This window comes from Leucoraja erinacea, chromosome 13 (assembly GCF_028641065.1).
Source record: "Leucoraja erinacea ecotype New England chromosome 13, Leri_hhj_1, whole genome shotgun sequence".
Lineage (NCBI taxonomy): Eukaryota > Metazoa > Chordata > Chondrichthyes > Rajiformes > Rajidae > Leucoraja > Leucoraja erinaceus.
In genome coordinates, this window is record NC_073389.1 from 52157487 (window position 1) to 52183948 (window position 26462).

General features: G+C 49.5%; 1 protein-coding gene across 1 annotated transcript in view; it reads right to left on the minus strand.

The window, feature by feature from the left end:
• LOC129703051 (A disintegrin and metalloproteinase with thrombospondin motifs 5) overlaps nt 1-26069 on the minus strand; it is a 49870-nt gene extending 23801 nt beyond the window's left edge. The window contains exons 1-5 of the mRNA XM_055645239.1: nt 24724-26069; nt 13397-13529; nt 10236-10403; nt 2938-3221; nt 1490-1673 (exon numbers count right to left, since the gene is read on the minus strand). Coding sequence (XP_055501214.1) covers nt 1490-1673; nt 2938-3221; nt 10236-10403; nt 13397-13529; nt 24724-25686 — 1732 coding nt within the window. The 5' untranslated portion in view covers nt 25687-26069. The remainder of the gene's footprint in view (nt 1-1489; nt 1674-2937; nt 3222-10235; nt 10404-13396; nt 13530-24723) is intronic.
• Between the last annotated feature and the right edge of the window lie 393 nt (nt 26070-26462).

A 26462-nucleotide genomic window follows, 5' to 3' on the forward strand; every position in this document is an offset into this window, starting at 1 on the left:
CTATCCAACACACACTAGGGACAGTTTGCAACTTCTACCGATGCCAATGAACCTACGAAACCTGCACGTCTTTGGGGCGTGGGAGGAAACCGGGGCACCCGGTGAAAACCCACGCCAGTCACGGGGAGAACGTGCAAACTCCGTGCAGACAGCGCCCCATAGCTAGGATCAAACCCGGGTCCCTGGCGCTGTGAGACAGCAACTCCACCGCCGCTCCTCCATGCCGCCGATGATATGTGATGTTTCATTGAGTAACAAGCAAACTGATCTGGGAACTCAGCATCATAGAAACATAGACAATAGGTGCATGAGTAGGCCATTCGGCCTTTCGAGCCTGCACCGCCATTCAATATGATCATGGCTGATCATCCAACTAAATATCCTGTACCTGCCTTCTCTACATACCTCCTGATACCTTTAGCCACAAGGGCCACATCTAACTCCCTCTTAAATATAGCCAATGAACTGGCCTCAACTACCTTCTGTGGCAGAGAATTCCAGAGATTCACCACTCTCTGTGTGAAAAATGTTTTTCTCATCTCGGTCCTAAAAGACCTCCCCTTTATCCTTAAACTGTGACCCCTTGTTCTGGAGGCATCTGTGGAGGCAGAGTAATGGTGGATGTTTTCGATCGAGACAGTATGTAGCGTCAGGACAGATTCTCCAGATTTTTGCTCCAGATTCCAGCACCTTTCGTGTCTCTGCTTTCATTCAAACTTCTGGCAAAGTTTTTTGGAATAGATCTTGGAACTTTAATACAGCCACAGTTATGTAACGCACTTCTGTGTCTGATCCCAACTGATCAATGAAGCAAATATCTGATGGCAGCTCTTTTGCCTGAGAATCTGAAGGTCACAGATTCAGGACATGGAGACTATTTAAAATTAAGTTTTTTTTTTTGACGTTGCTAAAAGTCGTTCCCTTCAAGGTTAAAGTAACACGGTCTGTTGTATCAAATGGTAAGGAATTCGTGGATCCTTCCAAGGCAGACAAGATCTTGCCATGGAGCCCGAGGATTTCTTTTCCACATCCAATAACAGTCATAAAAAAAAATGAACTATGAGCTAATATAACAGGCATTCAGCAATGCTGAAGTGTACAAAGAAAAATGCTGGTGAAATTCAGCGTCTTGACCCAAAACGTTACCTATTCCTTCGCTCCATAGATGCTGCCTCACCGAGGTACAGTCAAAGCTTTTGACTGTACCTTGGTACACGTGGTAATAAACTAAGCTGACCTGACGGTAGAGACAAAATGCTGGAGAAACTCAGCTTCTCTGGAGAGAAGGAATGGGTGACGTTTCGGGTCGAGAACCGTCTGCAGAATGCTGCTTGTCCCACTAAGTCACTCCAGCATTTTACTCCGTTTTAAACCAGCAATTGCAGTTCTTTCCCAAAGACAGAGTAAGATAGAGCCCTTAAAGATAGCACAGTCAGGGGATGAACTACATAGGCAGGGGGGGGGGGGGTTAATTTCTGGAGGCACCTACCAGTTAGCGGGCAGGGAGTCACGTTGCACGATCGGTGGACTGCGCGCTTGCCCACACAATATTTGCCGTTGTTCCGGGGTGCGGGGTTGTTGCAGTGGCGGCGGGCGAACTGAACGCCCCCTCCGCAGGTCCGCGAGCATGGACCCCACGTACCCCACGAACCCCAGTTCCCGTTAGCCGAAGCCTGCGACACAAGAGGAGAAACACAACGTCAGTGCAGGAAAGACTGGAAGCTCTTGGGAGCGTGGAACTGTGTGCAGGCAAGATAGGAGTTAGTATCATGTTCGGCACAGTGGGCCGAAGGGCCTGTTCCTGTGCTGCACTCTTCTGTGTTCCTATGTTAGAATGGCTCACAGTTGCCCATGCCTTCATAAGTTCATAAGGGATAGGAGAAGAATTAGGCCATTCGGCCCATCATGTCTACTCCACCATTCATTCATTGCTGATCTATCTCTCCCTCCTAACCCAATTCTCCTGCCTTCTCCCCATAACTTCTGACACCCATGCTAATCAAAGTGCTGACATTAGAGTGGATCCCAGAGCCCCAGGCCTACTTTAAAATGGATCCCAGAGCCCCGAGCCTACTTTACAATGGATCCCAGAGGCCCAGGCCCACTTTACAATGGATCCCAGAGGCCCAGGCCTAGTTTACAATGGATCCCAGTGCCCCAGGCCCACTTTACAATGGATCCCAGAGGCCCAGGCCCACTTTACAATTGATCCCAGTGCCCCAGGCCCACTTTACAATGGATCCCAGAGGCCCAGGCCTAGTTTACAATGGATCCCAGTGCACACGGCCTACTTTACAATGGATTCCAGAACCTCGGGCCTAGTTTACAATGGATCCCAGAGCCCCTGGCCCCCTGGGCCTACTTTACAATGGATCCGAGTGCCCCGGGCCTACTTTACAATGGATCCCAGAGGCCCAGGCCTAGTTTACATTGGATCCCAGTGCACACGGCCTACTTTACAATGGATTCCAGAACCCCGGCCTACTTTACAATGGATCCCAGTGCCTCGGGCCTAGTTTACAATGGATCCCAGAGCCCCTGGCCTACTTTACAATGGATCCCAGAGCCCCGGGCCTACTTTACAATGGATCCCAGTACCCCGGGCCTAGTTTACAATGGATCCCAGAACCAGGGCCTACTTTACAATGGATCCCAGAGCCCCGGGCCTACTTTACAATGGATCCCAGTGCCCCGGGCCTACTTTACAATGGATCCCAGTGCCCCGGGCCTACTTTACAATGGATCCCAGTGCCCCGGGCCCCTACTTTACAATGGGTCCCAGTACCCCGGGCCTAGTTTACAATGGATCCCAGAACCAGGGCCTACTTTACAATGGATCCCAGTGCCCCGGGCCTACTTTACAATGGGTCCCATTGCCGCCAGTACAGGTGTTCCCACGGCGCCCGCTCACCAGGTGTTCCCACGGCGCCCGCTCACCAGGTAGTACCGCCTCTTGGTCTTGTCGACACATTTGCCGTGCAGGCAGATCCTGCCCTTGCCGCAGGGGGTTCCCTCCACCGCGGGCAGCTTCTTGGTCATGCACACCATCTGGCCCTGGCGGATGACGGCGCACCACAGGCGGGAGCAGACGTCCATGCCGGGGCACACCGTGTACTCCGGCCCGAAGGCCAGCTTGCACTGACGGACCGCATCGTAGCTCTGCCCCGGCAGCTCCTCCGGTGAGCGCAGCGGGTTCTTCGGAGGGCGGAGGAGACAATCGCCTGTACGGGGAGAGAATCGGCAGTCCATGAACCACCCACGCACTGCGCGCAAACCCCAGGAGGAAGGCACGCCAACATAAGCACATACCATCATAAGGCCATAAGGTCATAAGATCATATTATGTCATTGGTCATAAGGTCATGTAATAAGATCATATGATCATATTATGTCATAGGTCATAAGGTCATACCATAAGTTCATAAGGTCATATCATGTCATAGGTCATAAGGTCATGTGATAAGATCATATGGTCATATTATGTCATAGGTCATAAGGTCATGCGATAAGATCATATGGTCATATTATGTCATAGGTCATAAGGTTATACCATAAGTTCATAAGGTCATATCATGTCATAGGTCATAAGGTCATATCATAAATTCATAATATTATAAGGTCATATTATGTCATAGGTCGTAAGGTCATGTCATAAGGTCAAAAGGTCATGTCATAGGATCGTAAGATCATAAGGCATAAGTGATAGGAGCAGAACCAAGCCATTCGGCCCATCAAGTCCACTCCGTCATTCGATCATGGCTGATCTATCTCTCCCTCCTAACCCCCTTCTCCCCATAACCCGTACTAATCAAGAATCCATCTGTCTCAGTTTTAAATAAACCCACTGACCTGGCTTCCACAGCTTTCTGCGACAATGAATTCCACAGATTCACCACCCTCTGACCAAAGAAATTCCTCCTCATCTCCTTCCTAAAAGAACGTTCTTTAATTCTGAGGTTGTGACCTAGACTCTCCCACTGGTGGAAACATCCTCTCCACATCCACTCTATCCAGGCCTTTCGCTATTCTGTACGTTTCAATGAGGTCCCCACTCATCATTTTAAACGTCAGCGAATACATGCCCAGTGCCATCATATGTTAACCTACTCATTCCATGAATCGTTTGTGTAAGCCTCCTCTGGACTATCCCTTGGAGAAAGCACTTTTAGCTTTAGTTTACTTTACAGATACAGCGTGGAAACAGGCCCTTCAGCCCATCGAGTGCACGTTGACCAGCGATCTCCCCGTACACCAGCACACACCAGGAACAATTTACAATTCTTACCAAAGCCAATGAACCTCAACACACAGAAAGCACACGAGGTCAGGATCGAACCCGGGTCTACCATTGGGCCATTCTGCTGCCACTGTGACTTAGTGTAGATGGGACATGTTGATCGGCGTGGACAAGTTGGGCGGAAGGGTCTGTTTCGATGCTGCATGACCCTATGACTCTAAGTTGGGCCGAAGGACCTGTTTTCGTGCAGCTTGAGTATAACTCGATGACTGTTCAGTCACTTCTGTTGGTAGAACGTGATGTGTCTGAGACTGCTTGCAATGCTCACCCATGCTGCAGCAGTAACAAGTAGCAGCAATAATCACAGCTTGGTTTGGGAACAACTCCAACCAAGGAATTGCAGTGTATTGTAGACGCAGCCCAGACCATCACACAAACCAACCTCCCTTCCATTGACACCATTTGCACCTCACGCTGACTCGGCAAGGCCAGCAGCATCATCAAGGACGAGTCGCACCCTGGCCACTCCCTCTTCTCCCCTCTCCCATCGGGCAAAAGGTATAGAAGTGTGAAAATGCACACCTCCAGATTCGGGGACAGTTTCTTCCCAGCTGTTATCAGGTAACTGAATTATCCTACCACACCCAAAGAACAGTGCTGCACTACTATCCTCCTCATTGGTGACCCTCGGACTATCCTTGATCGGAATTTGCTAGCTTTATCTTGCACTAAATGTTATTCCTTTGCAATCATGAATCGTCTTTCCACTGACTGGTTAGCACGCAACAAAAGCTTGTCATTGTACCTCGGTACACAATAGACAATAGACAATAGGTGCAGGAGTAGGCCATTTGGCCCTTCGATCCAGCACCGCCATTCAATGCGATCATGGCTGATCATCCACAATCAGTATCCCGATCCTGCCTTCTCCCCATATCCCCTGACTCCGCTATCTTTAAGAGCCCCATCTAGCTCTCTCTTGAAAGTTTCAAGAGAACCGGCCTCCACCGTCCTCTGAGGCAGAGAATTACACAGACTCACAGCTCTCTGTGTGAAAAAGAGTTTCCTCATCTCCGTTCTAAATGGCTCGCCCCTTATTCTTAAACTGTGGCCCTGTTTTTTGGACTCTCCCAACATCGGGAACATGTTTCATGCCTTTAGCGTGTCAATAGACAATAGGTGCAGGAGTAGGCCATTCTGCCCTTCGACCCAGCAACGCCATTCAATGTGACCATGGCTGATCATCCCCAATCAGTACCCCGTTCCTGCCTTCTCCCCATATCCCCTGACCCCGCTATCTTTAAGAGCCCTATCTAGCTCTCTCTTGAAAGCATCCAGAGAACCCGCCCTCTGAGGTTCTGGACTCCTCAAACATCGGGAACATATTTCCTGCCTCTAGCGTGTCCAAACCCTTAATAATCTTACATGTTTCAATAAGATCCCCTCTTATCCTTCTAAACTCCAGTGTGTACAAGCCCAGCTCCATTCTCTCAGCATATGACAGTCCCGCCATCCCGGGAATTAATCTTGTGAACCTACGCTGCACTCCCTCCATAGAAAGAATGTCCTTCTTCAAATTAGGGGACCAAAACGGCACACAGTTGACAATGAACTAAACTGAAACCGAACTGAAACTAACTGCATCTCAAGTGTTGGGAATCACTTTGCAGCAGCTCGAGAAATGCACCAAGTCTCCATGTAAATGCAAAGTTGGTCATTCATCCTTTCCACTTGGAAACTTACAGTAAATAAACAAACGAGCTATTTCAGCTAAATCTGTTTACACTAATGTTGCCCTGTGTTTTCTTTGGAGTTTCCTTCCAGTTACTTGTGCCCAACTCTTAAAGGTACTGCCCTTTGATGAATTATCCATGTTTATACACTGAATGCCTCAGTCGCTATTAGTTTAGTTTCGAAGTTTCACAGCTGGGGACAAGGTAGCAGAGTCTAATGATGTTTCTGCTGACGCCAACACACAAGTTCAGAAGTGATAGGAGAAGAATTAGGTCATTCAGCCCATCAAGTCTACTCTGCCACTCATGGCTTATCTATCTCTCTCTCTCCTAACCCCATTCTCCTGTCCTCTCCCCATAACTCCTGACTCCTATACCAATCAAGAATCTATCCATCCATCCATCCATCCATCCATCCATCCATCCATCCATCCATCCATCCATCCATCCATCCATCCATCCATCCATCCATCTCTGCCTTTAAAATATCCATTGACCTGGCCTCAACAGCCTTCTGTGGCAATGAATTCCATAGATTCACCAGTCTCTGACTAAATTTAGGGTCAGAGAGTGGGCTGTCGAGGTTCCCCCCTTCAGTGCAAGGGACCTGGGGCCGCCATCAACCTAGCGACCCAATGCAGATACATGGATGAATGAATGAATGAATGAATGAATGATTGAATGCTTTGTTGTTGCATGTGACAAGTCACAGTGAAATTTTTTGCTTGCTTATCCAAGGTATGCGAATAGTCGCCACACAGAGGGCGCCGACAAGGTTACAAAGTAATCCAGGGTCAAACCTCGGATCTTCTTAGTGTAATGGGCACATCAACCTGTCTAACAGACCCACTGCAGTGTCTTGTGAACCTACTCCATTGAAGGCATTGGACTTCTTCCCTGGAGCTGTTACACTACAATGTTGAGAACTATGTTCTGCACCCTGGCATCTTTCACTTCTCTCTGCCTTTAGGGCTTGTCACTCTGCCTTTAGGGCTTGATTATATAGTTTAGTTTGGTTTAGAGATACAGCGTGGAAACTGGCCTCTCGCCCCCACTGTGTCTGTGCCGACCCATTCACACTAGTTCTATCCGACACAATTTCCAGAGCTAATTAAACTACAAACCTGCACGTCTTTGGTGCGTGGGAGGCAACTGGAGCGCCCGGAGAAAACCCAGGGAGAACATGCAAACTAGGTACAGCCAGCACCCGTAGTCTGGGTCTCTGGCGCTGTGAGGCAGCAACTCTACCGCTGCGCCACCGTGCCGCACTCTGTGGTCATGTATTCAGGTGTATTATCTGATTTGACTGTAAACCAAGCAAGTTCAAAGCTTGCATTTATTTATATCAAAGGGACTGGAAGACAAAAGCAGAGATCTAAAGCTGAGGCCCTATAAGGCACTGGTCAGGCCGCGTTAGGGCCCTATATCTGAGGAAGGATGTGCCGGCTCTGGAGAGGGTTCAGATGAGGTTTACACAAATGATCCCAGGAATGAGTGGGTTAACTTACGACGAGCGTTTGACAGCACTGGGCCTCTACTCGCTGGAGTTTAGAAGGTTGAAGGGGGGGACCTCATTGAAACATACAGAATAATGAAAGGCATAGATAGAGTGGATGTGTGGAGAGGATGTTTCCACTGGTGGGAGAGTCTAGGACCAGAGGTCACAGCCTCAGAGTTAAAGGGCGCTCTTTTAGAAAGGAGGCGAGGAGGAACTTCTTTAGTCAATCTGTGGAACTCATTGCCACATAGGGCTGTGGAGGGCAAGACAGTAAATAGTTTTAAGGCAGAGACAGACACATTCTTGATTAGAACGGGTGTCCAGGGTTATGGGGAGAAAGCAGGAGAATGGGATTAGGAGGCAGAGATCAGCCATGTTTGAATGGCGTAGACGACTTGATGGGCCGAATGGCCCAATTCTACTCCTATAACATGTGAACAAAACAATTTTTTCCACTGTACACAAAAATGCTGGAGAAACTCAGCGGGTGCAGCAGCATCTATGGAGCGAAGGAAATAGGCAACGTTTCGGGCCGAAACGTTGCCTATTTCCTTCGCTCCATAGATGCTGTTGCACCCGCTGAGTTTCTCCAGCATTTTTGAGTACCTTCGATTTTCGAGCATCTGCAGTTCCTTATTAAAAAAAGCTTTTCCACTGTACCTTGTTACACTTGATAATAAAGTTTCCGAAAGCTCCTACCACAATGCATTTCGTTGTCTCTGTACTGTACACTGACAATGACAATTAAAATTGAATCTGAATCTGAATCTGAAGCCAGGGGACTGTCCGATTCACCTTTAACCCATTGCAGACATTGGACTTTGTTTATGGAGCTGATGCGCTGCGATGCTCAGAACTATATTCCGCACTCTGTATCTTCCCCTTGGCTCCACCTGAACTGATTGTATCTACATATGGTTGTATCCATAACTGATCTGTTGGGATAGCGTGCAACACAAAGCTTTTTGCTGTACCTCAGCACATGTGACAATAACACACCTCAACCTAATGAACCTGCTGCAGCCCTGGTGCATCCATCCTCTTGAGAACACAACATGATTTGGGTTGTAATAAAAAAGAACTGCAGAGGCAGGTTTACACCGAAGATAGGCGCAAGGTGCTGGAGCAACTCATTGGGTCAGGCAGCATCTCCTAAGGAAAAGGAATAGGTGACATTTCGGGTCAATAGACAATAGACAATAGGTGCAGGGGTAGGCCATTCGGCCCTTCGAGCCAGCACTGCCATTCAATGTGATCATCCACAATCAGTACCCCATTCCTGCCTTCTCCCCATATCCCCTGGCTGCGCTATCTTTAAGAGCTCTATCTAACTCTCTCTTGAAAGCATCCAGAGAACCGGCCTTCCACTGCCTCCTGAGGCAGAGAATTCCACAGAGTCACAACTCTCTGTGTGAAAAAGTTTTTCCTCATCTCCGCTCTAAATGGCTTGCCCCTTATTCTTAAACTGTGGCCTCTCACAACATCGGGAACATGTTTCCTGCCTCTAACGTGTCCAAACCCTTAATAATCTTATGTGTTTCAATGAGATCCACTCGCATCCTTCTAAACTCCAGAGTGTACAAGCCCAGCCACTCCATTCGATCAACATATGACAGTCCCGCCATCACGGGAATTAACCTGGTGAACCTACGCTGCACTCCCTCAATAGCGAGACCCTTCCTCAGGATTTGGGATGTGCCCTGTTGGTAGGGGTTATGAGCAGTCACTAATACAGGGAGCAATAAACACTGGTATCAAGGACAGCGGTAAAACATTCAGGATTCTCCTAATGGTGAGCAGGTGAGTGTGGCAGAATTGCGAACTGTACACAGAGAACTCCATACAGACCTGTTGTTCTCAAGCTTGCACCACTGCGAGTGTTTACTTTAGTTTAGTTTATTGTTGCCATGTGCACCGAAAGGTGAGGGAAGACCATGTGAGGAAAGACATTCTTGCCATAGAGGGAGTACAGAGAAGGTTCACCAGACTGATTCCTGGGATGTCAGGACTTTCATATAAAGAAAGACAGGATAGACTCGGCTTGTACTCGCTAGAATTTAGAAGATTGAGGGAGGGATCTTATAGAAACTTACAACATTTTTAAGGGGTTGGACAGACTAGATGCAGGAATATTGTTGGGGGAGTCCAGAACAAGGGGTCACAGTTTAAGGATAAGGGGGAAATCTTTTAGGACCGAGATGATAAAAACATTTTTCACACAGAGAGTGGTGAATCTCTGGAATTCTCTGCCACAGAAGGTAGTTGAGGCCAGTTCATTGGCTATATTTAAGAGGGAGTTAGATGTGGCCCTTGTGGCTAAAGGGATCAGGGGGTATGGGGAGAAGGCAGGTACAGGATACTGAGTTGGATGATCAGCCATGATCATATTGAATGGCGGTGCAGGCTCGAAGGGCCAAATGGCCTACTCCTGCACCTATTTTCTATGTTTCTATGTTTCTATGCACCCCTGGAGTATTTCGATGCTTAGTTATTGTCCTGAGCATAAGTTGGTATAATCAGTTTAGATTGGCTTTGGGCTTGGTTCTCTCGATTATCGTGGCGTTATGGCACAAGTACTTGGTATCAGTCTGAGGACGGGTCTCGACCCGAAACGTCACCCATTCCATCTCTCCAGAGACGCTGCACCAATTTCTATGTTTCTATGTTTCTATGAAAACGAGGTGCAGTGAAAAGTCGTTGTTCGAAATCAACGCATGTGGAGGATTAAAAGTTACGACATCAAAAGCGCGTCTGTCAATGTACATACCGTGGCCGTCATCGAAGAACTCTGTTACCGTGGCCGAGGTGCACTTGGACCAGGGCTTGGAAGAGTCGATGCTGGTCAGGATGGAGGACATCAGCCGCTTATCCTCCGTCAAGCCGTAAGACTCCTCGCAGAACTTGGAATCATCGTGCGAGAGACCCAGCAGGTGCCCTGCGATCAACAACAACGTTATTTAATTTTATTTTTCAGTCAGAGGGTGGTGGAACGTGGAACTCACGGCCACAGAAGGCTGCGGAGGACAAGTCAGTGGATATTTCGAAGGCGGAGATAGATAGATTCTTGATTAGTACGGGTGGTCAGGGGTTATGAGGAGAAGGCAGGAGAATGGGGTTAGGAGGGAGAGATGGATCAGCCGTGATTGAATGGCGGGGTAGACTTGATGGGCCGAATGGCCTAATTCTGCTCCTAAATAGACAATAGAAAATAGGTGTAGGAGTAGGCCCTTCGAGCCAGCATTCACTGTGATCATCCACAATCAGTACCTCTTTCCTGCCTTCTCCCCATATCCCTTGACTCCACTATCTTTAAGAGCTCTATCTAACTCTCTCTTAAAAGCATCCAGAGAATTGGCCTCCACTGCCTTCTGAGGCAGAGAATTCCACAGATTTACAACTCTCTGGGTGAAAAAATCTTTCCTCGTCTCCGTTCTAAATGGCCTACCCCTTATTCTTACACTGTGGCCCCTGGTTCTGGAGGCCACAGTTATGAAGTTAAAGTTATGAAGTTTAGTTTAGAGAGGCAGCGCAGAAACAGGCCCTTCGTCCCACCAAGTCCACGCTGACCAGCGATCCCCATGTACTAGCACTTTCCTACACACACCGGGCACAATTTACAATTATACTAAGCCAATTACCCTGCTAACGTACGTCTTTGCAGTGTGGGAGGAAACCGGAGCACCCAGAGAAAACCCACGCAGGTCACGGGGAGAACGTACAAACTCCGTACAGACAGCCCCCCTGGTCAGTATCGAACCCGGGTCCCTGGCGCTGTAAGGCTGCAACTCTACCGCTGAGCCATAGTGCCGCCTGTTCAAACACACCATTTCGTTCGAACCATGTACGTTTGAATGACAATAAATGGCATTCTATTCTATTCTATTCTATTCTCTATCCAATGTGAAACAGTGAAACCAAGTTTAAAGTGAGAGGTAATTGAGTGTGATATCACAGTGGCGCAGCGGTAGAGTTACTGCCTTACAGCGAATGCAGCGCCTGAGACCCGGGTTCGATCCCGACTACGGGTGCTGTCTGTACGGAGTTTGCACGTTCTCCCCGTGACCTGCGTGGGTTTTCTCCGAGATCTTCGGTTTCCCCCCACACACCAAAGACGTGCAGGTTTGTAGGTTAATTGGCTTGGTATAAATGTAAATATTGTCCCTAGTGGGTGTAGGATGGTGTTAATGTGCGGGGATCGCTGGTCGGCGCGGACCCGGTGGGCCGAAGGGCCTGTTTCCGTGCTGTATCTCTAAACTAAACTAAAGGAGGAGATGAGTTTAACTTGGCATCATGTTCAGCATGGACATTGTGGGCCGAAGGGCCATCTCTACTGTTCCATGTGCTGATGGAACAGCACATGGAACAGGAATGGATAGGGTGAGTGCACAGAGTCTTTTACCCAGAGTTGGTTTATGAAGGAACTGTAGATGCTGGTTTACATCAAAGATAGATACAAAGTGCTGGAGTAACTCATCGGAACAGGCTGTCTGTTTCTTAAACATTTGGATCAACATCTAACTGTTTCTTAAACATTGGGATAGTCCCATACCTCAACGATCTCCTCCATACACCCACCACCCTTTGTGTGGAAAAACTCACCCCTCAGATTCAGATTAAATCTTTACCTCGTCACCCTAAACCTATGTCCTCTGGTCCTCGATTCCCCTACTTTGGGCAAGAGACTCTGTGCATCTACCCGATCTATTCCTCTCATGATTTTATACGCCTCTATAAGATCACCCCTCATCCTCCTGCGCTCCAAGGAATAGAATCCCAGCCAACTCGACCTCTCCCTGTAGCTCACACCCTCTAGTCTTGGCAACATCCTCGTAAATCTTCTTTGTCCCCTTTCCAGCTTGACAACATTTACACCTAAGATAGACGCAAAATGCTGGAGTAACTCAGCGGGACAGGCAATAGATAATAGGTGCAGGAGTAGGCCATTCGGCCCTTCGAGCCAGCACCACCATTCAATGTGACCATGGCTGATCATCCCCAATCAGTACCCCGTTTCGGCCTTCTCCCCATATCCCCCGACTCCGCTATCTTTAAGAGGCCTATCTAGCTCTCTCTTGAAAGTATCCAGAGAACCGGCCTCCAACGCCCTCTGAGGCAGAGAATTCCACAGACTCACAACTCTCTTTGTGAAAAAGTGTTTCCACATCTCTGTTCTAAATGGCTTACCCCTTATTCTTAACCAGGCAGCATCTCTGCAGAAAAGGAACGGGTGACGTTTTGGGTCGTGGCTCATCTTCAGACCGAGAGTCAGGGTAGAGGGGGACATAGAGATATGGAAGGGTAAGGTGTGAAAATTAGAGATCAAAGGGGATTAGGCTCAAGGAAATATAGAATGGATCATTGTTAGCTGAGGGGAAGGTGACAACGAGGTGTACAATGTAAATAGGTTTCAGGCGAGAGGGGAACGATTTAAAAGGAACCTGAGGGGCAACATTTTAAGTGAAGAGGGTGGTGGGATTATGGAATGGGCTGCCAATGGAGATAAATGAGGCAGGTAGCTTAAACAGCATTTAAAATACATTTGGACAGGCACATGTATAGGAAAGGTATTAGTTTAGAGATATAGCGTGGAAACAGGCCCTTCGGCCCACCGAGTCCGCTGTGACCCACACACGAACACTATCCCACACACTCTAGGGACAATTTACAATTTTACCGAAGCCAATTAACCTACAAAACCTGTACGTCTTTGGAGCGTGGGAGGAAACCGGAGCTCCCGGAGAAACCCCACGCAGGTCACGGGGAGAACGTACAAACTCCGTACAGACAGGACTCCGCCCGTAGTCAGGATCGAACGCGGGTCTCCGGCGCTGTGAGTCAGCGACTCTACCGCTGTGATACGGGGCCAGAGTTTGTCGGAAGTCCACCAGAGGTTTCCCCCGAAGGGGCGAGGGGCTCTCTTCGACTCACCGATCTCATGAGCGACGGTAAACGCAGCGTGCAGCCCGTCGTCTTCAATGATCGCACAGCTACGGTGAGAGGAACAGATGGTCCCCACGTCCGCCATCCCCAACGTGTCACACGAATGGTGGCCGCACAGATTCTGTGAAGAAGACGACAAGACAGATGGAAAATTATTAGATTCAAACTAAGACATTCGGAACCTTTCTTCCTCGGGTTGGAAAGCCCTGTCTGAAGAAGGGTCCCGACCCGAAACATCACCCCCACGCACACACGCACACGCGGCACGCACACCCCCATCCACATTAACGGGACGGAGGTGGAACGTGTTTCTAGCTTCAGGTTCCTGGGAGTCAACATCTCCGATGACCTCTCTTGGACCCACAATACCTCTACTCTGATCAAGAAGGCTCACCAGCGTCTCTTCTTCCTGAGGAGACTGAAGAAGGTCCATCTGTCTCCTCAGATCCTGGTGAACTTCTACCGCTGCACCATCGAGAGCATCCTTACCAACTGCATCACAGTATGGTATGGCAACTGCTCTGTCTCCGACCCGAAGGCATTGCAGAGGGTGATGAAAATTGCCCAACGCATCACCGGTTCCTCGCTCCCCTCCATTGAATCTGTCCAAAGCAAGCGCTGTCTGCGGAGGGCGCTCAGCATAGCCAAGGACTGCTCTCACCCCAACCATGGACTGTTTACCCTCCTACCATCCGGGAGGCGCTACAGGTCTCTCCGTTGCCGAACCAGCAGGTCGAGGAACAGCTTCTTTCCGGCGGCTGTCACTCTACTCAACAACGTACCTCGGTGACTGCCAATCACCACCCCCCCCACGGACACTTATTATTATTTATTCAAATCATTTGCTATGTCGCTCTTCCAGGGAGATGCTAAATGCATTTCGTTGTCTCTATACTGTACACTGACAATGACAATTAAAATTGAATCTGAATCTGAATCTGACCTTTTTAGTTTAGAGATACAGCGCGGAAACAGGCCCTTCGGCCCACCGAGTCTGCACTGACCCGCACATTAACACTATCCTACGCACACTAGGGAGATTTTTATAATTATATCAAGCCAATTGTCCGACAAACCTGTACGTGTTTGGAGTGCGGGAGGAAACAGGAGCACCCAGAGTTTATGTTTAAGAAGGAACTGCAGATGCTGGAAAATCGAAGGTAGACAAAAATGCTGGAGAAACTCAGCGGGTGAGGCAGCATCTATGGAGCGAAGGGAATAGGCAAAGTTTCGGGTCGAAACCCTTCTTCAGACTGATGTGAGGGTGGGGTGGGGGGCGGAAGGAAGAAAGCAAGAGGTGGAGCCAGAGGGCTGAGGGAGAGCTGAGAAGGGGAGTAGAAAATAAGGACTACCTGAAATTAGAAGTCAATGTTTATATCACCCAGAGTTTAGTTTAGTTTAGAGAGACAGCGCTGAAACAGGCCCTTTGTCCCACCACGTCCGTGCTGACCAGCGACCCCCATATACTAGCACACTCCTACACACACTGGGGACAATTTACAATTATACCAAGCCAATTAACCTGCTAACTTGTAAGTCTTTGGAGTGTGGGAGGAAACAGGAGCACTCGGAGAAAAACCCACGCGGGTCACAGCAGGGAGAAGGTACAAACTCCGCACAGACAGGATCGAACCTGGGTCTCTGGCGCTGTAAGGCAGTAGCTCCACCACTGTGCCACCCTGTAACAATTATGATACTTTTGAAAACTAGTCAGTGAAGAGCCAAGCAGTGCAAACAATTTTAAAGATAAAACCAGGAAGGAAACTGATTATCTGTTGCCGAATCCTTCCGAGATTGAATCTAACATTAGCTAGCAGCTATGATTATCCAAAATTATTTATTTAGAGCACTGCCCAGAGGAGTAGTGATTGGAGCAGTGGACACACAAACATTTCAGCTTAAAGAGCCAGGCATTAAAACAACGCTGCAGATTATTAGGGCGGCATCGTGGTGCAGCGGTAGAGTTGCTGTCTTACAGCGCCAGAGACCCGGGTTCGATCCAGACTACGGGTGCTGTCTGCACGGAGTTAGACAATAGGCAATAGGTGCAGGAGTAGGCCATTCGGCCCTTCGAGCCTGCACCGCCATTCATAGAAACTTAGAAACATAGAAAATAGGTGCAGGAGTAGGCCATTCGGCCCTTCGAGCCTGCACCGCCATTCAATATGATCATGGCTGATCATCCAACTCAATATCCCATCCCTGCCTTCTCTCCATACCCCCTGATCCCTTTAGCCACAAAAGGGCCACATCTAACTCCCTCTTAAATATAGCCAATGAACTGGCCTCGACTACATTCTCTGCCACATTAGCTATATTCAATGTGATCATGGATTATCCACAATCAGTACCCCGTTCCTGCCTTCGCGTCATATCCCCTGACTCCGCTATCTTTAAGAGCCCTATCTAGCTCTCTCTTGAAAGTATCTAGAGAACCAACCTCCACGGCCCTTTGAGGCAGAGAATTCCACAGACTCACAACTCCCTGTGTGAGAAAGTGTGTCCTCATCTCCGTTCTAAATGGCTTACCCCTTATTCTTAAACGGTGGCCCCTGGTTCTGGACTCCCCCAACATCGGAAAAATGTTTCCTGCCTCTAGCGTGTCGAAACCCTTAATAATCTTATATGTTTCAATAAGATATCCTCTCATCCTTCTAAACTCCGGAGTATACAAGCCCAGCCGCTCCATTCTCTCAGCATACGACAGTCCCGCCACCCCGGGAATTAACCTTGTGAACCTACTCTGCACTCCCTCAATAGCAAGAATGTCCTTCCTGAAATTTGTACGGAGTTTGTATGTTCTCCCCGTGACCTGCCTGGGTTTTCTCTGAGATCCTCGGTTTCCTCCCACACTCCAAAGACATCGCCGGGATTTGTAGGGTAATTGCCTTGGTATAAATGTAAATTGTCCCTAGTGTGTGTGTGGGATAGTGTTAATGTGTAGGGGATCGCTGGCCGATGCAGATTTGGTGGGCCGAAGGGCCTGTTTCCATGTTGTATCTCTAAATCAAACTAAGTTGCTCTGTGAAGTTGATGAGACTGAAGTCTTGTCCCACTGTGGACAACAGTGGTGGCTTGTCCGCTAACCGAGGAAGATGGACCACTGTGCAAACTGGTCAGCAGTGGAGCAATGGAAAGGGAGAGGAAGAGAAAAAAACCCAACACTGCAGAGAACCAGTAAAACATGATAATTATAAAAATAACATGGTGGAAAGGGAAAGCAAATGACTGGTGTTTTCGTGCAAGTTGCTGGCATTAGTTCCAAGATCCTGAAACAAGCATCAGTACAGAGGCGTGGTGGTAGAGTTGCTGTTGAACGCACAATTAAATCAACATAGAACAAAATAAATACTGAAAAATATGGTGGGTGGCACGGTGGCGCAGCGGTAGAGTTGCTGCCTTACAGCAGCAGGGACCCAGGCTCAATCCCGACCACGGGTGCTGTCTGTACGGAGTTTTCACGCTCTCCCCGTGACCTGCGTGGGTTTTCTCCAGGTGCTCCGGTCTCCGCCCATATTCCAAAGACGTGCAAGTTTCCCGGTTATAATTGGCATCTAAAATTGCAAGTTGACCCTAGTGCGTGTTTGCAAGTCGAGCAGAAAGCAATCTTAAGACTTGAAACGTCACCTATCCACGTTCTCCACAGATGCTGCCTGACCCGCTGGGTTAAGGCCCCTGTTCCATTTTCCCGAGTTACTCACGAACTCTCCCGAGTTTTCCCCTTGATTCGAACTCGAGGAATGTCGGGGAATATCGGTAGCGAGTCCGTAGATGTTTCCTAGCGGCTCGTAACGCCAGCCGTAGGAACTCGGAGCATCAGGTAAGTCGGGACGTTTTATCAACATGTTGAAAAATGTCCACGAGTTAAAGAAATAGCCCCAAGTACCTACGAACGAGTATTACCGTAATTCTCCGAGTTCGAATCAAGGGGGAAAACTCGGGAGAGTTTGTGAGTTACTCGGGAAAGTGGGACAGGGGCTCTTTACTCCAGCATTTTGTGTCCATCTCAGGTTCGTAGGTTAATTGACTTCTGTAAATTGTAAGCCCTGCCCCACTGTACGAGTTCATTCAAGAGTTTCCACCGAGTTTGCCCTGATTCGAACTTGGAGATTTACGGCAATGGCCGCTCGCCGGTACTCGGGGCTCTCAGGGACATTTTTCAACATGTTGAAAAATCTTCACGAGTCTTCCCGAGCTTACTGCGTTTCCCGAGTACCTGCCGTTAGCGTTACGTGCCGCTAAGAGACGTCCCCGAGCTCCGACATACCCGCTACGTATATTCTACGCGCTTACCACGAGTTTGATTTTTTTTTTAAACTCCGGAGTGCTCTTGAATGAACTCGTACAGTGGGACAGGGCTTTAAATCATCCCGAGTCTGTGTAGGATAGTGCTAGTGCATGGGATGATCGCTGGTCGGCGCGGACTCGGTGGGCCAATGTTCCATGTTGTACGTGACCTGGGTGTCATGGTACACCAGTCATTGAGAGTAGGCATGCAGGTGCAGCAGGCAGTGAAGAAAGCGAATGGTATGTTAGCATTCACAGCAAGAGGATTTAAGTATAGGAGCAGGGAGATTCTACTGCAGTTGTACAGGGTCTTGGTGAGGCCACACCTGGAGTATTGCGTACAGTTTTGCTCTCCTAATCTGAGGAAAGACATTCTTGCCATAGAAGGAGTGCAGAGAAGGTTCACCAGACTGATTCCTAGGATGTCAGGACTTTCATATGAAGTAAGACTGGAAAGACTCAGCTTGTACTCGCTAGAATTTAGAAGATTGAGGGGGGGATCTTATAGAAACTTACAAAATTCTTAAGGGGTTGGACAGGCTAGATGCAGGAAGATTGTTTCCGATGTTGGGGAAGTCCAGGACAAGGGGTCACAGTTTAAGGATAAGGGGGAAATCTTTTAGGACCGAGATGCGGAAAACATTTTTCACACAGAGAGTGGTGAATCTCTGACATTCTCTGCCACAAAAGGTAGTTGAGGCCAGGTCCATTGGCTATATTTAAGAGGGAGTTAGATGTGGCCCTTGTGGCTAAAGGGATCAGGGGGTATGGAGAGAAGGCAGGTACAGGATACCTAGTTGGATGATCAGCCATGATCATATTGAATGGCGGTGCAGGCTCGAAGGGCCGAATGGCCTAGTCCTGCACCTATTTTCTATCTTTCTGTGTTTTCTATGTATCACAAAACTACACTAGACCCATGAATCAGGTGCTGCTCAGCCCGATATTTGCAATGGTACATCCCATAACGGTCACAGGGCAACAGTGCATTTTTTTCTTTTGGCTGACAAAATATCTTTAGGAAAATAAATAGATGTCGGTGAGAGTGTGTTGCAGCACATGAGGAACAGATGCACAAATATATGTGGACAAACACAGGGGAAACAAACATCCTTGGTGTCTAATATTTACACAATCTCACTACGCTGTCAGTCACAATCATGTGGGATTTGATGGCAAGTTTTGTTGAGCAGTTAGCATCCCCAGAGGGAAACTAACTGCCATCTATTCATAGTGCAGTTATTGACACAAACACACACACACACACAAGCTCCTGACCACTCATGAACTGAACCCTAAGGTGAGAGGGGAGAGATTTAACAGGAACAGGAGCGGGAACCTTTTACCACCAGAGAGGGCAGTGGATACAAGCTGCCAGTGGAGATGTGTCGGGAAGGAACTGCAGGTGCTTGGTTTACACCGAAGATGGACACAAAGTGCTGGAGTAACTCAGCGGGTCAGGCAGCGTCTCTGGGGAAAAGCAATCGGTGACGTTTCAGGTCGAGACCCTTCCTGGGACCTCTGGAGAAGGCTCTCGATCCAAAACGTCAGCTATCGCCTTTCTCCAGAGATGCTGCCTGACCCGCTGAGCTGGCACAGGAGTTAGTTCGGGTAGGTACTTTAAGCATTTAAAGGTAATTTGGACAGGTGGCGCAGCTGGTAGAACCGCTCCCTCACAGCGCCCAGAGAACCAGGTTCGATCCTGACCTTGGCTGCTGCCTGTGTGGAGTTTCCATGTTCTCCCTGTGACTGCGTGGGTTTTCCTCCGGGTGCTCCGGTTTCCCCCCACATTCTCAAAGGCGCTGTGGGTTTGTAGGATAACTGGCCCTCTGTAAATTGCCCCTAGTGTGTAGGGAGTGGATGAGAAGGTCGGGAAAACAGAACTAACATGAACGGGCGATAGATGGTCGACAAATGGCCCCTGGTTCTGGACTCCCCCAACATCGGGAACATGTTTCCTGCCTCTACAGGATAGACATTTAAAATGATTTTTCTTAAAAGAAAATACCAGAAATATAATATCACATGTTGGGCAGATAGATAAGTAATTAATGGCCATTTCCCCCCTGTAATATATGAAATAACATGGGCAGGTTGCTTCAATGAAAGGCACACTAAAATCTGATGAAAGGTCCCACTAGACACATAGACTTGAGTTTATTAACAGAACTCTGGACCACAAAGGACCTCAGCCTAATGCATCTCAAAACATCCAGCTGTGTAAAAGCTATAGAATTTTGATTAAAGCATTGGCAAGGTGATTAATGTTTTAGAAACATAGAAAAATAGAAAATAGGTGCAGGAGTAGGCCAATCAGCCCTTTGAACCAGCACCACCATTCAATATTATCACGGCTGATCATCCAAAATCAGTACCCCGTTCCTGCTTCCCCCCCATAATCCCATGATTCTGTTAGCCCCCAAGAGCTAAATCTAACTCTCTCTTGAAAACATCCAGTGAATTGGCCTCCACTGCCTTCTGTGGCAGAGAGTTCCACAGATTCACAACTCTCTGGGAGATTTATTTTTCTCATCTCAGTCCTAAATGGCCTACCCCTTAATTCTGTGACCCCTGGTTCTGGACTCCCCCAACATCAGGAACGTTTTTTCCTGCATCTAACCTGTCCAATCCTTTAAGAATGTTATATGCTTCTATAAGATCTCCTCTAATCCCTCTAAATTCCAGTGAATACAAGCCCAGTCGACCCATTCTTTCGTCCTAAGTCAGTCGAGCGGAGTTATCAGTGGAGTTAGTGTATTACAGGTAGGATTGCTGTATTGTTATTAGGGTTGTGGCGGTGGAGGCCAAGTCATTGGGCATTTTTAAGGTTGGGGTTGGCAGATTTTTGATCAGTACGGGTGTCAGGGGATACGGGGAGAAGGCAGGAGAATGGGGTTGGGAGGGAGAGATAGATCAGCCACCATTGAATGGCGGAGTAGGCTCGATGGGCCGAATGGCCTAATTCTGCTCCCATTGCTTATGAGCCTATGAACTTGCACCAATGATCTGCCGTGGCCTATCCAATATCTCCACGTTAGATAAAGCCCTCCAATCTAAGGCAGCATCCCTGCGTAAAAAATACTAACTAGGAGAGGACATCTGTGGGTAAAAAGAACACACAAAGTGCTGGAGTAACTCAGTGAGTCTGGTGGTATCTCTGGAGAATATGGAGGGGTGGTGTTTCATGTTGGGGCCCTTCTTCAGACTGATGTTCATGTCTATCTCCCCCTCTCCCCTCCCTCTCTCTCTACTTCCCCTCTCTCTACCTCCCTCTCTCTCTCTCTCTACCTCTCTCTCTCTCTCCCTCTCTCTCTCTCTACCTCCCCCTCTCTCTCTACCTTTCTCTCTCCCTCTCGCTCTCTCTCTCTTTCCCTCTCTCTACCTCCCTCTTTCTCTCCACCTCCCCCCTCTCTCTCTACCTCTCTCTCTCCTTCCCCCTCTCACTTCCTCCACCCCCTCTCTCTCTTTTTCGCACCCTCTCTCTCTCTCTTCTCTTCTTCCCCCTCCTCTCCTCCTCCTCTCCATCGCTCTCCTCCCCTCCTCTCTCTCTCTACCTCCCTCTACCTCTCTCTCTTCTCTCCACTCTCTCTCTCTCTCTATACCTCCCCTCTCTCTCTACCTCTCCTCCCTCTTCCTCTCTCCTCTCTCCCCTCCTCCCTCCTCCCCCTCTCTCTATCGCTCTACCTCTCTCTCTCTCTCTCTCTACCCCACCCCCGTCTCCCCTACCCCTACCCCCCCTCTCTCTCTATCCACCCCTACCCCCCCTCTCTCTCTCTACCCCTATCCCCCCCCCCCCTCTCTCCCTCTCCCTATCCCATCTCTCTACTCCCCTCTCCGTCTCTCCCTCCGTCTCAATATTGAAGGTTTGGAGTATTATCTCTCCTTCACCATCCCTGACCCAATGCTTGTGTGACCTGCAGCCTGTATTAAACATCCCACAAGCTTCCTATCGATGCACGGCCACAGAAACACTGAGGGTGCAAAGGGGGGGTGTTGCATGTTATGCAAGTGCTGTATGTGTGTGACCTGGTGCCGGTCACAGACTGTATCTGCTGCTGAAATTCCGACCGAGTCAAAAAAACCTCTGGCAGTTTACCGAATGCTCCAGAATTAGCAGCGGTCCGGCATAATGGGGCGCCGCCTTTTTGTTTTGTGTTTAAAGGAAAATTAAACGTTTGGCAAAAACAATCTCATGAGCTCCTCAGAGGGAATCGCCTATAAATTACCCGGCCGTGACAAGCTTGCAACTCTCTCCACTGACATGTTTGTGAACCGGTGGAAAAATAACACTTGGGCAAACTCGAGCTGCCTTTAACGTTGCACACGCCTGCTGCACAAGGCTTGCAAATCCACAGCGCTGTGTTTACAAACAGCTGACCGAGATTGGGAGGGTGTTTCTGGTTCACGTTGACTCCAAGACGCTCTGCGGAAAGAATGCATCCCTTTACCGCCCCATTCCAAAGCACCAGAGACAGCGCCAAGCCAGTGAACCGAACCGCCTCCAAAATAAGCCAATGTCCAACTCTATATTTGACATATTCAAAAAGTGCTGGAGTGGAACTCAGCGGGCCAGGCAGCCTCTCTGGAGAGAAGGGATGGGCGACGAGAGTTTTGCGGGGTCGAGACCCTTCTTCAGACTCAAACATTTCTAAACTAAACCATCTCCAGTCCAAACCATCTTCAGCAGCACAAACCATCTCCAATTGAATCATCTCCAAATACAACTCAAGGTCCCACCTCCAACACATTTCCATCAAGATGACAGCTCAGCAATGTGTTATTTTTTTTAATTCCCCTGTCATAAAATTACAAATGTTGAAGCTCCTTTTGCAAATACGTGTCATTTTGCAAATATTTAGGGTCTTAGTCATAGAATGATACAGCGTGGAAACAGGTCCTTTGGCCCAACTTGCCCACACACCGGCCAACATGTCCCAGCTACACTTCAGTACCGCCTGCCTGCCCTTGGCCCACAGCCCTCCAAACCTGTCCTATCCTGAAGAAGGGTTTCGGCCCAAAAACGTTGCCTATTTCCTTCGCTCCATAGATGCTGCTGCACCCGCTGAGTTTCTCCAGCATTTTTGTGTACAATCCATTTACCTGTCTAACTGTATCTTAAACATTGGGATAGTCCCGGCCTCAACTACTTGTTCCATACACCCACCCTTTGTGTGAAAAAGATACCCCTCAGATTCCTATTAAATCTTTTCCCATTCACCTTAAACCTATGTCCTCTGGTCCTCGATTCACCTACTCTGGGCATCGGTCCGATCTATTTGTGTCGATTTTTCCGCAAATTGGTTTGGAGGGAAAACCGATCAGTTCACTATCCAGTGGGTTAATAACCATTGTATAAATCATACAACATCCTGACTGATTTACTCATTCCTACCGGAGGCTGCGGCTACAACATCCTGAAGCCGCGGCCTCCGGTTGGAAAGTGGCCGTTTCGGGACCTCCAAGAGTGTTCGACCATCCAGACGTCGGAGTTTCGACCATCCCGGCAAGAGGGCCTGTACACTGGGGTGTCCGTAGCTGCGACTACGGAGGGTTATGGCCCCGACCACGGGTGAACAAAGGAGGCGGACTGACTGAACTATGTTGCCTTCCACCACAGTGAAGAATGCTGTGTGGTGGATGTTTGTGTTAAATCTTATTGTGTATCGTGTGTTCTTTTCAAGTGTGTCGCTGCTGGCAAATTCATATCACTGCACTTACATGTGTATGCGGCGAATAAAACTGATTGATTGATTGATACAGATGGTGGCATACTGAGCAGAAAACAATGTGGTGGAGGGACTCAGTGGGTCAGGCAGCATCTGCGGAGATGGTGGACAGGTTGGGCCCCTACTTCAGAATAGACCTCTACATGATGAAATTGTGAGGTTAACACGCTTTGAGCTAATTCGAGATAGAGACAAGGGTATTAGTGAAGGATTGGACAAGGGGGTAGATGAGAGCTGATGTGTGAGGTACGTGTTAACCAGTTACTCTGGGACGGACAGAACCCAAGGGCCTGTCTCTGTTGACTCCTGACCAATATAACACACAGCAGAAAGTCCAAACAAGGAACTGCAGATGCCGGTTTATACCAAAGATAGACACCAACACACACACACACACACACACACACACACACACACACACACACACACACACACACACACACACACACACACACACACACACATACACATACACACATACACACACACACACACACACACACACACACACACACACACACACACACACACACAGACACACACACACACACACACACACACACACACACAGATACACACACACACACACACACAGACACACAGACACACACACACACAGATACACACACACACACACACACACAGATATACACACACACACACACACACACAGAGACACACACACACACACATACACACACACACAGACACACACACACACACACACATACACACAGATACACACACACACACAGATACACACACACACAGATACACACACAGATACACACACACACACACACACACACACACACACAGACCCACAGATACACATGCGCACACACACAGTCAGTGGAAGAATCGTTCAGGACTAGGTGGATCCTTTCTCACCAATGCTGTGATCCCACCAACTAATATACAGCACGCCTCCTCAATGCGAAGAAGGAAAGGTGAGTGTTACATGGAACACAGATCAGTACAGGAACAGGAACAAGCCCCTTCGGCCCACAGTATCTGTGCCGAACATGATGCCAAGCCCAACTCTCACCTCCCTGTACATAACCCGTATACCTCCATTCCCTGCACCTCAGGGTGGTGGGGTGGGAGGGGGGGGGAGGGGTTGGAGGGAGAGATTGGAGGGGGAAAGGTGGGGGAGATTGGAGAGGGGATAGACTGGGGGCGGTGGGGGTTTCGGGGGTCTGGGGGAGAGATTGGAGGGGGAATAGTGTGGGGGGGGGGGGGGTATTGGCGAGGGGATAAGTTGGGGAGGGGAACGGGTGGGTGGGTGGGGGGGTGACCTACCTCCCGGGTGAAGAGCAGGGCTGCATCGTGCCGGTCTCCGTGCTGTCCGGCGCCGCTGTACCGCGAGTGCTGCCAGCGGCAGAAGTTCTTCAGGGTGGCCGCCGCGTTCTTGTCGACCTTCGGCCCGTCGGCAGCGTCCCTGACCGCCGTGATGTTGACCACGGCCAGGCGCAGCGGGTTCTCGATGCTGGCGTGCCCGTACAGCTTGGAGGCGATGGAGGCCAGGGTGAGCAGGTAGTGCTGGAGGTGGCGCCCGTACTTGGCCGACATGGTGGCATCAGCCACCAGCAGCAGCTTGACGTAGCGGGGTCGGGACACCGAGCGCCTGGATCGCCCCGTCCGGTGTCCCCGACGCCCGGCGGCTCCCGGCGGCTCCCCGCCCCTCGGCCCGGAGCCGCGGATCTCGCAGCGGCTCGGGTGCCCCACCGTCTGGAAGCTGAACGAGTCCCGGGTGAAGAGGTGAAGCACCGGGGCTGAACCGTCCCCGAACGCCCGCTTGTCCCCCCGCCTCTCCTCGCCTTGCCGCGGGCTGATGGTGTATCGCCAGCTCCCCAGGGCGAAGAAGCCATCCAGCGCCCCGCACACGTTGAACACGGCCAGTGACTCGGGGTTACCGTCCACCGTGCCCCGGTAGAAGCAGCGGCCGCTCGGCCCGTCCGCCGCCTGCCAGCCCCCCGCCGCCGCGGCCAGAGTGACAGGTTGGTGGTGTCCGAAGCCGGCCGAAGCCACCGCCTCGTCTCGCTGCAGGTCGAGCAGGAACCTCTTGCCGTCCGCGTACACCATGTAGCCCAGCTTGCCGTCGCCGGCGTAGATACGGTCCACCGACTTCACCAGCCCGCTCGTCCTCCTCCATCCCGGCCGCGGGTTCTCGTCCGGCAGCCGCCGAGCCGGGCGCTTAGACTCGTCCCCAGCAAGGCACAGCACCGGGATACACCACACGCCGAGCACCAGCCACAACATCATCCCGGGGGTTGCTAAACCTACAGGTGAAAGCTGAAAACAACGCACAGTTTCCTAAACAAGTATTCCTCGGCTTTATCCAAAAAAAAGCTAACTTTCCAAGTTACCAATCGCGACAATGAGTGTTTATTTTGCAAGTAAACTTCTATTGCAAAGAAGACTTATCTGCTCTTTTTCCCTCTCCCTCTCTCTCTATATATATATTTTGTTGTTTTTTTCTTTTGCTTGCTTGCTTGCTGCTTTTTTTGTTTTGGCTTTTTTCCCCCTCCTCTCTTGTCCGCTCTCCCTGCGAATTGGGGAAAGGGATCAATGGGGTGTGTAAGAGGCGAAGCAATGTGTGCATTTGAATTTATAGAGAGTTGTGTGCAGCCTGTAACACCGGCTGCTGCCGCTCGTCACGGCTGCGTGAGGGGGGCGGAGGTTTCCCAGCGCTCCTCCCTCTCTCCCCCCCTTTCCTCCCCGGCCGGCGACAACCCAATCGCCGCCGGCTCAAGCAACCTCCCCTCCCCTTTCCCCAACTCCCCTCCCCTCCCCTCCTCAAGCCGAGATCTCCTCGCCAAAGCGACGCGGAATCCACGGGGCCAGCCACCAAAAACCTGGCAGGTTTTAACCACATCACGACTGATGCATATATTTATATTACGAATTATATGGACACACTGATCTGTTTTGTAGTCAATGCCTACTATGTTCTGTTGTGCTGAAGCAAAGCAAGAATTTCATTGTCCTATCAGGGACACACGGCAATAAACTCACTTGACTTGATGGTTTAAAAATCG